Below are 17,221 nucleotides of genomic sequence, written 5' to 3' on the forward strand. Positions count from 1 at the left end.
ATCGGATTTCTGAGACTTTCTAAAGAAATAAGTTGACTATTAACTTCAATATACGAATAAATGCATTATGTGTGTCCTTGATTTCTTTTAATCTATATAAGATCATAGCATAATAGATTATATTATATAAGATTATAATGCAGTGTTTTAAGTTTTTCTTAATAATCGTTTATAAAGTTACTTTATGTCAGATTAATTTATTCTGTAAGAATTTCATATAAAAATTTAAAAGTATGTGATGACTAAAGGCTTTTCTCATAGGAAATTTCAGTGTTTTTAACATGCTTCACAAATTCGCTACGCACACATTTAAAGCCTTATCTCGAAACCAACACAACTATAAGTTTTTTATAATAATATACTGTATCTAGAAAGTCACAAAGAACCTGCCCTGGTAATGTAACATGCTTACACAGCACTAAAGTGCTGATATAGCAATTGTTATATCGTGTACATGCATAAAACGTGTACAGCATGGTTATTCCATAAATGTCTATCCAAATTTAAAATTTGATATTAACCTTAAACAAGTTTTTATCTCAAGTAGATATAATTTTCACCTCAATCCAATCAAAATATTTATCTATCGATAAAAAATTAAAAATTTTACAATTCACATTTCAAGGCTGTAACAGGAAAAAGAGAAAGAAAATTAAATATTTAAAAGAGAGGGATGCGTGTCTCTAAGATGCATATACAGGGGATTTTTCATATAAACATTAAAAAGTTCTAATAAAAAATTGAATAGGGGTTGCTAGTTTCATCCCCTTATAACAATACGAGAGGCTGAAAAAAATATTAATAAATAACTTTTTTACTAGTAGAAAATATCCACCTAATTTCATTTCTTTAACTTCTTCCAAATTTGAGAAAAAATAAAAACTTATTTTTACCCCCTAATTTTTTTTTTTTGAAATACTCAAGTATTCCACAGGGAAGGATGTAGGAGTATATGTTTATATGAAAAATCCCTCTTAATTTTCGACAAAGAATCATCTCCTACAATTCTCCAAAAATTTTCGCACTTATTAAGAAACACCCTATATAAAGGATAACGAATTTTGTCGGCAGGTGAGCGTACCGGTACCGGCGCAAAAGAGCAGCCTGAAGGCGACCTTGTCGGTGAACGGGGACGGGCAATCGGGCGGGCAAAACGTGCCGGCGCGATGCCGAGCGCCCAGCGTCGGCATCGACGTCGACATGGTGTCCGAGTTCGATCCCTCATCGTCGGACAGCGGCGTCGTGTCGAGATGCGCGGTGGTGAAGCCGCTGAAGTTGCGTCTGTGCCAGCCGATCTTTGGTCGCAAGCACATAGGTAAGTTGAAGAAGGAGCACGGCGACGCGGCGCGACACGCCGGCAAGGACGAGTCAGGCGGCGGCGACGCCAAGACGGCGAAGCCGCGCGATCCGGAGAGAGAGAAGAGGAGACTGGCGAGAAAGAAGGAGAAACGCGCAACCCTGATCCTGGGCTTCATAATGGGCAGCTTCATCGCTTGCTGGCTGCCCTTCTTTGTCCTTTACATCGTCAAGCCCCTCTTCCCCAAGTTTGAGATACCCACGCAAGCCTTCGTGATCGCTTTCTGGCTCGGCTACATGAATTCGGCGCTGAATCCGTTCATATACACCGTATTCAACAAGGACTTCCGCCGCGCCTTCCGCCGGATACTGTTTAAATGAGCGATGCAGTATAGCGTCGACCAAGAGGGACGCTAGCGATAACCACATTTTCCATCCTCGGGTATGTCGATATAGATTGTACCTCGAGAAGATTTTTCTCGATCGCATCGCGCGACAGCCGATCTGTTTCTTGGAATTATCCCTGAGGGAAACATTGATCGCAAGGCGGCGGGTGGAATTCTACGATGCCACGAAAGAATCTGCGAAATATGGAATCAGAAATGCGCGAGATACTCATGACAGAGAAGTTCGCGTTTCAGATCCAAGGGAATTGTCCTGCTGATATTTTTGAAACGCGAAGCTTTGGAAAAATGCATATTGTAAGACATACTCGGACAAGACATGTCGTTTAGTCTTTCGAGACCTCTGTCATCTTCCGAGAAGATGGATTCTTCTTGCGTCTGTCAAATCAATGTACAATTTTGCTCGAAAGAAACATAAGCTGGTCAGAGATTCAAGAAGATATCGAGATACACGCAAGAGAAGGTTTCCTCCGCGTTGTTAATGATAAAACTACGATGGAGATATCGGGATGAGATATGTTTAAAATGTCTCGTTCACTGGACCCGTTAAACGCACATCGAACGATCAGGATCGATCAGGCTACTCTTACACGGCTCACATGGTTCTTACATGGTGCATGGCGGCAGATCAACGAAAAGTACGTTTCGGCTGGCCACAGGAACACAATCCGCCAAGCATGGCGTACTCTCGGGTTTATGATATACCTTGCAAAGCGAGTCGCTCCGTAGACCAAGAGGCAGCATATCGCTCCTTCCTCCATCTGCGCATATTTTTTTTATTGACCATTCTTCTTCCACAAAAGAATAGAGAAACGGGATGATACGCGCGATATATCCCGGCTGCTCCGAATGGAGGATACTATCTTCGTGCCTAATCTCTTGGTCACGTCAAAGGCATGACAATCCAAAGTTGCATATGCAACGCGCTTGCGTAGATATACACGGGGCTCGCCACGGATGATTGCAAATTCCATTGTACATTAATGCACTTCGCAGTAACAGATGCAGATTCGCGTGGGACGCAATTTAGAGCGGCATTCAATGTATACCGTGCGATACGATGGCGACGACGGCAAAAGATGACGATTGAAGAGGCGTAAAAGATCCTACCAACAACGATCGGCCGCGTGAATACCAGCCAGCGTTGGAAATCGTCGGCAGATCTACTGACAAATAAACGAGGATGCGGGAAGATATAAGATACGTTTCCTATTATATAATTAGATATTCGCGTGTTGTGGGTCCGCTTAAAGGGCCTCTTTAAACGTCCGGCGTTCCAATCGCGAGTCTTCGATGTTAATTTTAACAGAGGATTACACACATGAGATAGAATTTAATAATTCTGTCACGTACGTGCAGGGTATACGGATTCGTGTGTATATGTTGTGCATATTGTGTATGTATGTATGTGTGTGTGTGTGCGTATGTACGCGCGCGCGCGTATATTCGTATAGTTTCTTTCGTGTGAGAAAAAAGTAAAGAGATACAGAAGCCTCTTTAAACGTCCGGCGTTCCAATTGCGAGTCTTCGATGTTGATTTTAACGGAGGATTACACATGTATAGAATTTAATAATTCTGTCACGTACGTGCGGGGTATACGGATTCGTTTGTATATGTTCTGCATATGTGTATGTATGTATGTATGTGTGCGCGTATGTACGCGCGCGCGCATATATTCGTATAGTTTCTTTCGTGTGAGAAAAAAGTACAAGAGATACAGAAGCCTCTTTTTATTCTGTAAGCAAACTCTTCTACCGCAGCCTAACTATACAGCAATAATTAATTTTTTGTTCGTTGAAAACGCTCGTTTGTTCGAACGAGATATCGCGAGGGAGTAAATCGGCGCGAAACGATCAGTCGTGAATTGTATCTTCGACCATACATCGTCCGATACGTTTGCTCATGTATGTGGATATGCATTTGCATATATGCATGCACGTACACATGCCATCGATATGCGATGAATGATCGCTTTGCGTCGAAGGGTCCAAAATTGAATGCAAATCTAGATAAAAATAAAAAAAAAAGAAACTGTATGTCCATATATATATATATATATATATATATATATATATATATATATATATATATATATATATATATATATATATACAGATTCTCCGTAACTCAAATTTATTTCCTACCGGGGACTTTAACCGGCGTTAATTATACTTCGATTATGTTTGCTCGGGGCTCGGTTATGGTGGATACATTCTATACCTTGTGGATTATTAATCGAAAAAAATGGCACGTCAAACGACAGATGATCGAGAGCAAGCGGTTAATTCTCCCGGTACAAAATAGATTCGCCATTTAGCGAGACCGTGCACCTAAGAGAGAAATATTATTTCCGTAAGACGGAAATCCCATGCCTGCACCGGCAAACAGATGCTCTCCTACATCTTCCGAGTACGTAACGAGTGAGCTCCTCGCGAAACGATCATACGCGGAAAGGGGGATGATGTGTCGCGAGATAGAGGAGAGAGAGCAACGTCCCGCGCACCTGTGCTCTTCATTCCGCGGTAACAACCGGGAAACAATATTCCTCATTTCATCCCATCAAGACAAGATCCTGAGAGGTCACGACACACGAGAAAGATTTTGAAATTTTCCTCTTCCGGGATTTCCAAAGTACCGGTGACAGCCCACTTTTCTCCGCCGCTCTCACTGGTATTTTACTTGGCAAATAAGGGAGAGAAAAAGAGAAGGAGAAAAAGAAATGGAGAATAATAGTAAAGCTCCGGCACCATAAATCCTATACACCCGAAAAAGCGTGTACATTAACGAAAATGTACGCGCTCGTGCACGTACGTGGCGTGCAATACACAACAACGATAAATCGATAAACATATTTCGCGCGTCTGGTTGCGTGTTATTTAAGGGTATGCCTGCCTTGCCTGTCTTGGTGCGTGCGTGCGTGCGTGCGTATGCTCTCGCATCTCGCTCTCCATCGCTCCCTTGTCCGTTTCCTGTCTAACTTTCAAAGTCTCCCCCGAGGATCCCTCGCTTAAATGTTTTCAGCTATCATTAACGTTAACTTTCCCAATAATCTTGTCCGTGCTGTTTGAAAATTCTAATTTTAAAGTCTGTTTTCAAATCAATCTTTTATCTTTTAACACCTTATATTATGACTGACGTAATTAATTTATTATATGCATGATAATGTTGCGTAATTTTTATTGCATAGAGGATGTATGTGCTATAATTCCTGAGATTCTAGTCTATAAATTCTGCTCTATTCTGCTCATACTCCATCTCTCTCTCTTTATTTTTCGCGTTTTGTTCTTATCTTTTTATTATTTCAATCTCCTCTCTTTTTCTTCCTAATCCTACGATGAAATGGTACTTGAAGTGGTTGAAAAAGAGTGGAAAAGAGGTAATTCGTGAGACTAGCAAGAGTGATCGCGCGCGGATGGTTGGGAAGCGAGGGAATCAATATGGAATTCGTTGATAAGACTGTGGCATTCGTTCAACGGATTATTAGCATAGGCGGGATCAATAAGGGCGCGCGCCTCGCCTTTTTCACGGAGGGAAGAAGGTGAGAGAAGAGAGACGCGTGTTTCCACACTATGGCAATCGATTGCACGAACGCGAACGGTCGTTGGACCCGCCGTGGTTATTTGCGTCGAACCACCATACAAAAATATGCAGGACGAGATCTTGTTAAGTCACACGTACTCGATGAGAATATTTAAACACGACCGCAACTCCGTTGATCACACGCTGATCGATACTCTTTCATCAAAAAGCCGCAAATGTGATTTTTCCGAGCTATATTAATGACAGTGCGATACGTATACTTGCTATGAAAAGAAACAAAAAGAATCCTTTTTTTAATCAATTTCTTGTTAATATCGATATTATTCCTTGTCTTCTCGCCTTTAAAAATTTTTCGTTTTCATGTTTTAATCTCATTTTTATTACTATGAAACAAAGAGGTCTTTTGCATTAATACCTCGCACGAAGATAAGGCAATTTCATACAGGAATTAATACATTCATTGCACACTAGGTAATAGTTTTCTCATTGTGAAGTAACTTTTGTATGCAATACATGCACACACACACACATATACACTTATTTCAATCTATATCTTTTATTTAACATTTTTTTGATCGTTTTATTTAATTCTTAAAAAAATTCGTTTTTTACTGTTACAATCCTAAAATGTTTATTATATCATATATATATATATATATATATATATATATATATATATATTGTATTTTATTTATAATCCCTTCTAAAAAATAAAAGAGATATTTAAAGACAAAATTTGTTGATGTGAATTCATAATTCCAAGAATTAATTGTGAATAAAAACTAAAAATATATCTGTAAAATATTCTAGTCCTCGCGAATTTCAAGGGAACGAAAATATTTATTCAACAAGTATACGATTAATTTCACAGATGATGAAATGGAGCAAATGTCGGGAGCGAGATACGAATGTGGACTCGAATAAATTATTGATGAATAAAATCATAAGCGTATAAGATATTAGTGAATAAAATGTGAATGGCCGTGCAAAGAAATACCGTAAAAGCATTAAGATTGAAATTAATATAAGTAGCAAGTAAGATTATGACCGTTTACCAATTGTCATCAATTAATACGTGTAACATCAGTCGCTTTAGGCGTGGTGAAAAATTTTTGCAAACAAGTCTTTCGGAAAATCTCTGTGTGTCAGTACCCAACTATCTACTTTAATAATGTTCTTTAAGCAGTATAATGTACAGCGACGATTCCTCTCGAAGTTAAGCTATCGAGAATCGTAATCCCCGTGTAAGAACCGTAATGATATATATCGTAACGATTTATAAGAATTACTATGATCATTACGGTTATACTCGTTCAGTCGAACTCCAATATGATGCACAATACGCCACTCGTGAAGCGCTATGCGATATAAAGCGAACGCACTTGAAACTGACATACATTGTACACACATGTATATTATATATTACTGTTATTACTAAAATATATTAATTATTAATTAGATATTACTAATCAAAGTAGGGATCCAACGATTGACTCTATCTGTTATTTCCAATTCGCCGACGGCGGTGATCTTGACATCGCGCGAGATCGTCGTTGCTATGGTGCTTAAATCTTTAAAGGAGACAGAGAGCTTTCTCGAGATCTTCTCAAGAGGATGAAGGAAAAAATTAATATTAGTCCGCGCGTTAGTTCGCCGACTTTTCGAGCCATCCAGTTCCGGTTGCGAGTAATTCGGCGAAGCGAGGAAGTTTACTCTCGTTGTAGAAAAATATCACAAGGACGGAAGGAACGCTCGCGAAAACGCGACGAGTGGATGAGTGGCGATTTGCGTTTTTTCCCGGGAACACAAATCTCGGGCCGTAGACTTCATTTGCCCGACTATTCTCTGCGGATTATTTCGCCGAAATAAAACTTAGCTCGATTTAGAGCGCCATCATAATCCCCGTCGAATTTATTACGTCTGCGATAAAACGACGTTTTTTTTTATCTCACGATCGGAGATCGCGCGTGCGGAATTATCGCACGATCACTGCGGTCCCTCTCTATTTGGCACGAATCTCCGAGTTTTCAGAGAGAGGCGAACCGCATCGACCTCATGAAAGAATTTTTATAGTTATGCGAATCAAGTACGGGTGAGAGACGATTTGCTCCAGATTATTCGGAGGAAACTCGTGCAGTTATACGATAGTCGATACGTTGTGGAATAACGAGAGATGTCATTTGGAGGAAGGATGACCGCATTGTTCGTGGGCTAAGCCTAGTATTTCAATTATTTTCTAGCATATTAAATTACACAATAATTAGCTGGATAAATAAATTGTACGAGGCCTATATCGATTTACTATAAATTATTCTTTTGAAAAACAATATCACATTCACATGTTTGCTTTGACGTAATGACGTTTTATTTCCGTCATAAAAATTATTAAGAGTTAAATTATTGTAAAACTATAGCGGCAATAATCACATGTTTTATGATTACAGAGCATAGAAAAATATCTATCTATGCTTCACAATTAAAGCTCCAACTATTATTATGAATAAATTGCAACCAATGTCAGGCGTGAAATAGATAGAAAAATATCTTACTACGCAATTGCTGTTTAATTAGGAATAAACGGATATTACGTCAACTTGGCATATGGGATTAACATAAATCTGCCATGCTTGCGCATTGCGAATGATTTTGGATCGTATTTTACTGTACCTTTTTAAATGCTGCTCGTGCTCGTTACGAAGAGATCGTTTGTGTCGACCGAGATTTATGTTCCCATCATCGCCTCGCCAGATTTATGCACCGGACGACTCGGATCCGAAACGAACGATCGCGATCACTATGCGGATGCATTACGACGAATTCTCGCGCCACGGATGTTGCGTCACCGGCGGACTTTTATTCTATCGATAATATTGGAGCAATGAAATCACTGTGATATCACTAAAACGCTTTCAAAGTGTGCGACGGGATTGAAAATGACGCCATGTGAGTCTGGCGCGGGCGAGAGAGAGAGAAAGAGAGAGAGAGTGAGAGTGAGAGTGAAGATGAGTGAAGATGAGAGTGAAAATGTGAGAAAGAGAGACAAAGAGAGAAAGTTAAAAATAAGATGAAAATAATAAGAAAATGTAGAGATTTACGCTATATCGATTATCATAAATTATTGTAAAACGTATTATATGTATATGTACATACGCATACGAACGATATTGACTATATAGATAAATATTATATAATACTTGTATTATTAATCGGAAAAATCTATATATATTATATATTACAAGCACATACACATACACCTACACACATACACACTCGCACACACCCACATACACATACACATACGTACACACACACACACACATATATATATTAAAGACTAAATTATTGTCGATATTATATCATTGAAACTATTATCATCATATTACGATTACTATCATCATGTTAGTACTCACTATTGTCGATGCAAAAATCCTATTGTCTAATAGCGTTGATTGTCTGTTATATATAGAGAATGAGAGTAATGTTGCAACACAGATAAAAAAAAGAAAAAATTAAACGAATACAATTAATAGTGCTATTTATGAGGGAAACGTTTTACTGTACATAGAAATTAACGCCAAGCGCCAGATAACTCTTCGCGATTAACACGAATAGAGCCGGAAGGAAGCTGAGGAAGATCGGCTCTAGCCCGTGAGCGACTTTTGACGTAGGGCTTAGATATTGTAAGTATCAGTTTCCCAATTGAAAGATCGAATATTACAACTGTCCATTAAATGGGAATTCTATAGAGACAATAGCGACCACGTGTTACAAAAGGCTAGGTCGGCACAGAAATTCTGAATATGGAACTATACTAAAACTTCAAGAGCGCGTTTGGTGTTTCCAGCTACCCCAAATTATCGTACACTCGTCAATCATAAATCGCTTAAACTATTTCTTTTATTACATTTACATGTCTACGATTTGCTCTTTCTTAATTTTATCAAATTTCACATGACATTACATATATTTTTGCATTCTACAATATTACAATATATTTCATTTACTTTAAAAATTATAAAAAATGTTAAATAAGAGGAAAAATTCTTCTAACAGTTGAAATAATTTGAAATAATTTTCTTCGTAAAATAATTTTCTAAAAAAAAACTATTGTTAAAGCTATCTAGAGTTATGGGCAAATAATGATGAGTATAACTACTGCGATGTATTTCTGCCCAAAATATCTCAAGCAACAAAATCAAAATTTTACGGTGACAGCATGCTAAACCGCGCAAGAAAACTTTACATGAGTGGGGATTTAAGATCTCGGGGGAGGATTTAATTATACTTTGAATAAAAAGTTTGATCTTTTTTAGAAACAGTTCGTTAAGCTCGCGCGCCGCACAATGCATATTTTCTTGTGTGCTATCCTTGCAACGCATGTTATCCGGCATACTAAACAAGAGTCACTGCTTGTGAATTTGATGTCACAAGAGACAAACGCGTATAGCCTGATTGATGTAACACGATTATGCAGATGATGAGCTTTTAGTTCTTCAAAAGAAGAAATACGATTGTCGTGACACGGATCACGCTAGTTACATGTGGCAAAACACACGTGGAAAATAGCACGGGATTTATCATCGGGAAGCAAACGACGCAAGTTGTAACAAGCGACATGTATGGTTAAATCTGTCCTGCAACAAAATATTCCATACAAAGAAAACGAGCGTCGCGCGGACTCTAACGAGTGAATTTTGGCGTCAGAAATAAATCTCATTAATAATTTATAACCTTTTTTTTCGTAACTCGTGAATTTTTCTTCACGCGACGTAGCATGTTGTTATCGGCCTGCAAACATGATTAAATTCGGAAAGCTGAACGCCCCTCGAAGTCCGAAGCGAAGTCTGTGTCGGATACGCATTTTGCGTCACCGTATCTTAATGTCGTCACCCCGCGTAATAAGGTGACTATCGTGGTGTGAGCGTCTAACGAGTATCAACTCACGAGCATTATACTTATCGCCGACTGCGCAACATGCACTTTTCAGCAATATGTGTTTCATCTTTAGTCAATCTCGACGTTACAACGATTCCACCGCGCGGCAACAGTTACCGTACCGGCAGTATTGTTACTAGAAACCTTCCGCGATAATGTGTTTTCGACGTGACGAACGCTAATGTGCCGTAAGAAGATAACGTAAGTCATGAGAAAATTGCGCTATTGATGCAATTACAATTGGTTCGCGAACAAATACTTTAGCATTCCCCTATATTCGAAGAAAGTATGGTGCGTATATTTTAAAATTTCTTTAATCTTTTCTTTTTAAATTAATAGACAATTAATTTGCAGTCCGGATATTCCTAGGCTCACTTTCTTCAATGCACGCGAGAAACTTTCGTTAAATTTTTGATCCTAAATAGTTATATCTCAGTAAGTTTTTAAAGTTCCTGTCTGAACAATCACAATTCCGCTCAAATAAAAACTTCATACACAAACGAGGTTTATTTTAGAATAAAATCATCAGGTATTACATATAAGTAAAATGTGTCCATAAACACACATACACACACTGACTTAACTAATAATAATTTTGTAAAAATTGCTAGCACACAATAAATACGTATTTAAGAGAAAATATTTTTGTCAAGAAATGAAGTGCATAATTTTCAAACAAAATTCAAAATCATTTTTAATATAATACTATATCGAAAGGAGGCCTCTCCCTCCTCTTATATAATGTGAACTTATTACATTCTTATATTCAATTTTAATATAAATAAAAAAAACGCTGAGTATTCTCTTTTACTTATTAATCGTACGATTAAAGCTCATTATTAATGTATAAGCAATAGTGATTAATGCAAATTCCACTTAATTTTTTCTATATAAAAGGAAAAGTATGCATTACTTTAAGCTGTGAGAAAAATCTGATCATTTTACCTTGAATCGATATCGCCGATACTCGCCGTATTCCGCGCGGGATCTCTGAACTCTCAATCCACGTTCGTCGATCTAGCATCCAGTGTATCCGTTCGTGACGGATTCGTGACTGTAATGCAAATAAAAAAAAATCACTAAGTACCTACTAAGTATCCTGTAAACAAGAAGAATAATGCTTGAACAATCACAAGAAAAAAAAACCGTAGCACGATATGAAGTGATGTCTATCCAATGTCTATCCAAGCATTTTTACATTAAACTCTTTGATCTTTTTTACCAAGATGCATCTCTTCAACTTGCACAGAATGGCAAAAATACATCATGTTTTTGCCTCTCCTCCCCATGCGAATTTGTTACAAAACATTGTCATTAAAATACGATTACGTTATCTGCATTTCTCATCGCGGAGAAACGAGAATCGTTTCAGGAAACCCTTCATCTTTGTCCAACACTATGTCATCCAGAATCCCTTCGAGCGTGTACCCTGAAAATTACGTCGCTCGCATTGTAAATGCCGCGTAAACATCTCCACTCATTAATAACGACGACTGAACGTACGCTTTTCTCGACACTTTCGTTTCACTAAATACCTGCATCATTCGCGGTACGTTTCTAAAGATGACAATGTATCGTTATTAAGGTGCAGAAATCAAACTGTGATTCGAAACTACATGCCATTGCAAGAAACGAAAACTGCATTTAAATGTAAGATAAAGAATGTCAATAAGTTTTACAAAAATTATCTCCTGAGCAGCTAAAATAATAAGATGTCAGAATGCTCATTAAATGAAAAAAATCTCGCTTACCGAGACTTTAATGCTGATCCACATTCGGAATCAAATTAATTCTTAATTCGCAAGTTATCGCGCGTTGTTTGACGACCCCAATTTTTACATCAATTATATTTACTCAATACATATACATGTATAACACAATTTTCATTTGTGTGTATGCAATAGTGGTGTTAGCAATATCGATATGTGGATATCCAGCAACATGTCGTAATATATTCAACACACGCGTACCGACTCCTCTGACAGCAATAAACATAAAATTGTTTTTTGTTGTGTCGTTTTGTATTACACCGCGAGACCTAGTTTACAACGTTGCCGAAATCACACAGAAAGGTCAAAATCAAATTTTAGAACCGTTAGCACAACGGAATAATGGAATTCCACTTAATGGAATTTACGAAATAAAAACTGTAAAAAAAGTTTTCTGCTTTGTGCTCTGTACACACACACACACACAGACACAGACACACACACACACACACACACACACACACACACACACACACACACAACGCTCGCACGCTCGCACGCACGCTCGCACGCAAGCATGCAAAACCTACATGCAATACTCATTCTTTGTTTCATTACGGTAATTAATTTATTGTCACGATAACACTCAAAATGCGTTATCGAATTTTCACAGAGTGTGTAATACCTTTGCTCATACTTTAAAAAAGATGAAGGTATACATGAATATATGTAAAAAATCGCGCGTTGCTTCGTTCATATAAAACAGAAATGATACCGACAGAAAATATTTGAAAATCTCGTTATTTCTGCAAAATTATTGATTTCAAAAACATGTTTACTTTGTGGCTGTCTGTCCGTTATAGACACTCTCTTTCTCTCCCTCCCTCCCTCTCTCTCTCTCTCTCTCTCTCTCTCTCTCACATTTTTTTCCCTCGAAGTGAAATTAAATTGAAAAGTCTACGTATGAGGATTATGGTCTGTACGCAATTTCGAGTTGTCAGCGAGATGATTCTGGCATTATTCGACGCGCGTACGCTCGGATCCGTGCGGTGAAAAAAAAAACAACAAAATATATTACTCTGTCTTCGTCCGTAACTCATTTACATCGCTCGCGAAACGTGCAAATAAACGTGACCGTGTCGAAGAATACGCACGACCGCTCTCCGAACTGCACGTATGTATATCATATATACGAGAGAGAACTAATTTTTATCATGTGAATGGATCTCTTCAGTCTTGTCAGATGGGAATTATAAGCGTCGAAAAGAAAAACAACAAAGCAATGCATTTTATGCATAAGTAACGCGCATCCAATTAATAATTGCAATAATAATCATAAATAATTTCTGTTACATATATGTAATGCAGATTTAATTTGTTCTGGAAATGGAAAAGAAAAAGGGAGATTAAGAGTAAAGAGAGAGGATATATTTGAAAATATCATTGATATTTTGCTCCGTTTTTCTTCATTCGCGATTGAATTATTTCTATGATTATATACGCGTATAAGTCATCGGAAAAAAGACACGCGCACACACACACGTACATACACACACGCATATGCTCGTACATACCAATTGCACATATATCAATGCATACGTAATGTGTATAATATGCTAACGTTCTATTTCCGAATAGAAACGCCGTATCTCCCGACATGCGAAATTCATTTTACATCAAAAGTTTAATCTATAAAAGTCTTCCATTTCTTCCTCGGCGATGTATTTGTCTATATATTTGGCCGACTAGTTACGGATATACGAACGTATATTAGTAAACAGAAGAAAGAGCAACGAATGGTGCAGTTTCTTGTTCTCGCCATATTTTCGTCTAACAAACGGACTCGACAATTTGTACCGCGATCGTGCAATGTTCGATATATCGCTAAATAAATAACAGTTTATTGAAAAAATCCCGTTAATTAAATGACTCTCTGTTGACCAGTAATTTGGCAAGTCAATGAATAGAGGTTATTTTTATGAAAAAATGTTTGCTTACAAAAGAGAGTATATTTTTTTAAATGAAATTAGTGAAAATGTGACAATTTCATCAAAGATTAATGAATATTTCATTGATTTTCAGTGAAAACATGTTTTACTCTTATTGCTTTTATCTTATGTTTTAAGATTACGGCAGCAAAATTAAAATCTTGTTAAAAAATCAGCCATTATTATTAATTCTTTTCAGTGAAGTTTCATTGTTTCAATGTTTTTCCTTATAACTGAAATCACTGCTTGTCAGTGCTAATATCTAATCCTAGATTTTGCATTTAAAAGATGATATTTTAAAAAATTATAAACGGTCGCACATTCTTGTTTTCTCCATTTTAACGAGAAATATGTTTACGGTTGTTAATGCAAACGAAACGACAAGAAAGAATACATAATATAAAAGAAACGATTGTAGAGGAATAGTCTTTTCTTGGTACAAAGAAGAATGATAAATCGAGAAATGCGACGCAATTTAAATCACGTTGTTATGAGAAATGGAATTTTCGTTCCTTTTACATTTTCCCTTAAGCATGTTTATTACCGTTGGTACAGACGTATTTATCGGGATTGAAGGAAGAAGTTCTGTCTTACACAACGAATTTAGTTGTGCCCGAGAGCGATAGGAAGGCCAATTTACAACATCAAGAAATTGTGCGAAATCCTTGCGATAGTAACGCGTTAAAGCTTTTATCCACTTTGACGATAAACCGTTTTCGCGAAACTTTCCAACAGTCTTCTCGCGCACTCTCATTTATAGTAAAAAACTTACGCGCATCTTCAACTGTGCAGCAAGTTTGGCCTCCTGAGGCCCTTTACCACTTGATTTTACGATTAAAATTCGCGAAATTCGACTCACGCACAAAATCAAAATACGCATGTGCAATCGAGGATTATCGCAACATCAAGAGTCACATGCAAATTACTTTTTTCGCATCATGCGAAAAACGATGATGAATTAAAGGGGAAAAAATTTTTGCTCTTTGCATGTCCCATAAATTTTTATGGCGGTCTGCTCATAAAAGCTAACGTAGTTAAAATTTAATGGTAAATGCGTGACAAAAGTCATAAAAGTGCCAGCGGTTATCAGCGGTTATCTTTTCATTATTATTTATGAGTTACATAGAAAAATTACATAACGAATTTGCGTTACGTGATATTTTATAAGAAATGTAACGAGAAAATATTTAAGTAATGTTAGGTTCGAAAATGGTGAGAATGAAACGAGACCGCCAAAGACTGATTTGCGCGGATTTCCCGACATCTGTTCACTCTTCTCGCGATAAAAACAGGACTATGTTTGCGGTATCTAAAGATAATTTTTCTCGCGCGTCACAAACGCGGATATAAATGTTATCGAAGTGCGGGCAGCGTCTGACAGGAAATCGCGGGAGGAAATCGTGAAAGAAAATCGATAAATTCGCAAAACGCAGATATAAGAAATGTAAGGAAAAATATAAGAAAGACATGAACGGCGAAAAAAAAGGAAGAGAGAACGCGCAACCGAGAAATAACGATGTGCATTGTACTTTATAAATAACACACACATTGGTCCGTAATAACGATAATAATTTTTGTATGTAATAAATCGACCGTATTAAGGCGTAATATTCTCTATCTACTACTCATATAAGTTCGTTATGTACTAAAGAAAAAAAAATCGTAAAAAAAAAAGGTGGAACAAATTGACCAACGAGAAGAGGCGGAATCGTTGTAATAATACTGCGTAATAATGTTATAAGGCGTTAAATCGATAGAAAAATGCGACTAAGAGTGACCGAATGCGTTAAATAAAACAAATTATTTTTTTTTAACACAACAGTACTTCTCTCCGAGCGAGTATTCACATACTCTTCCTCGTTGATGCTTAAAATAACAGATGGAAAGGGAAGCAGAGAAAATAAGGGAAGAGATGTGTACGGTAAGAGAGGTAAAATGTACATGTGTATGCGTGCGTGTGTGCATGTGAGAGATAGCGTGAAGAGAGAGAAAGAGTGAGCGAGGGGGAGTGAAAAGGGTAGAGGTAGAGAACGGCGAGAGTAATCAAAGTATTTCAGCGACGAGGAAATGCGCGAAATGCAAGAATGAGCGAATAGCTTTACTGATCTACGTTCGCCGTACCTTGTGCTCAAATCGCATATTTTCAACAGTGCGCCCAAGACGGGCGATCGATCAATCTCGGCGCGGCGATCTCGAACGAATATGCGAGATGGACCGAACGTTTGTCGCGAGCGGGTATATGCTACGAAGGTCGAGAAACACGAGTAACTACGATGTATACTGACATTGAAAAATCTATCAGTACGCGCTATACGACTTGGTTTTATAAAAAAAAGAGATGAAAAAAGTTCCTACTGTCTTGTTCTTTATCGATTTATCACACTTCCCGCTTTCGGCTCGACGGCTGTTTCCTTTGTGAAGAAATTAAGAGAAACGAAACGAGCCAGATGGAGTTGTCGCCGAGAAAGGAAGCGGTAAGTAAATGAATTAATTACAAAACTATTCCCATTGTCGAAAGAAATTTATCGGCTTTCGTCGCGGCGACTAGCCTTTAATCCGTTTCGTCGATATACCGATTATATTTAATGCAGGGATTTATAAAGGCTTATGCAAAGCTTCTTACAGTAAAGATCTTCTAACGAAGTTTCCAACGGGTAAAACTTTCTAAGTCCGATAATTACGTGCAATGAAAACACCGTTGAACGACGACAAATTATCAGTATCGTGTTATTCGCGTCGTTAATGGCGAAATTCTCATTCGCTACGATTAAAAATATTTTTGATATTTAATATTCTCGCGACTCGTACAGCGAAATAAATATATGTAAGGTATGTTCATTCAATTGAAACATAGACTGATAATGAGATTTTTATGAAACAACGACCCGTAATCCATATTTAAATTGAACATATCTAAATAATAGATAATTGAATTCGGTGCACATGCCGGAATAAATTTACTTTGTACGTTTCAACTTCCTCTTTCGGAGTGCATTATGATTATGTGTTTCAACTTGGCGTAATCAGTTTCTTTGATAGTACGTTAAATTGATTTCGAAACCGTTCAGAGAAATTAATTGAAGAACTTGCAACTGCGAGATTATTTCTCTTTCCCAATCAAATCAACATATAATAATATGTTGGAAATTTAAATTTCATTGCATTGATTAAGACTTCTCAACAAATTATTTACGAGAATCTTGTGACACAAATTTTTTTCTCCTTACTTATTACAAAAATATATTACAAAGTATATAAAACAAAATTTCGGACTTTTTTTAGCGATTATAGAAAAGCGGTTAATTGAATTCTATTTTAAAAATGAAATAAAAGTAAAACACCTTCTGC

At 37.3% G+C, this 17,221-nt stretch overlaps 1 protein-coding gene and 1 long non-coding RNA gene across 10 annotated transcripts in view; one reads left to right on the forward strand and one right to left on the reverse strand.

Moving 5' to 3' along the window:
• The window catches only part of Octalpha2r (alpha2-adrenergic-like octopamine receptor), a 114,451-nt gene extending 98,236 nt beyond the window's left edge, over nucleotides 1-16,215 (forward strand). For all 4 annotated transcript variants that reach the window (XM_083098411.1, XM_083098410.1, XM_083098412.1 and 1 more), the window contains exon 4: nucleotides 1,072-16,215. In XM_083098411.1, coding sequence (XP_082954537.1) covers nucleotides 1,072-1,677 — 606 coding nt within the window. In that variant the 3' untranslated portion in view covers nucleotides 1,678-16,215. The remainder of the gene's footprint in view (nucleotides 1-1,071) is intronic.
• The window catches only part of LOC145971109 (uncharacterized), a 204,130-nt gene that overhangs the window by 106,143 nt on the left and 80,766 nt on the right, over nucleotides 1-17,221 (reverse strand). For 5 of the 6 annotated variants that reach the window (XR_014438765.1, XR_014438762.1, XR_014438761.1 and 2 more), the window contains one exon: nucleotides 11,122-11,230. This is a non-coding gene — a long non-coding RNA (uncharacterized LOC145971109). Of the gene's footprint in view, nucleotides 1-10,976; nucleotides 11,063-11,121; nucleotides 11,231-17,221 lie in introns of those variants that run through there. The other variant, XR_014438766.1, reaches the window with a different exon arrangement.

Source organism: Camponotus vicinus, unplaced genomic scaffold (genome assembly GCF_025532165.1).
Source record: "Camponotus vicinus isolate PSW18456_S1 unplaced genomic scaffold, iyCamVici1.0 SCAF_4, whole genome shotgun sequence".
In the NCBI taxonomy this organism is placed as follows: Eukaryota; Metazoa; Arthropoda; class Insecta; order Hymenoptera; family Formicidae; genus Camponotus; species Camponotus vicinus.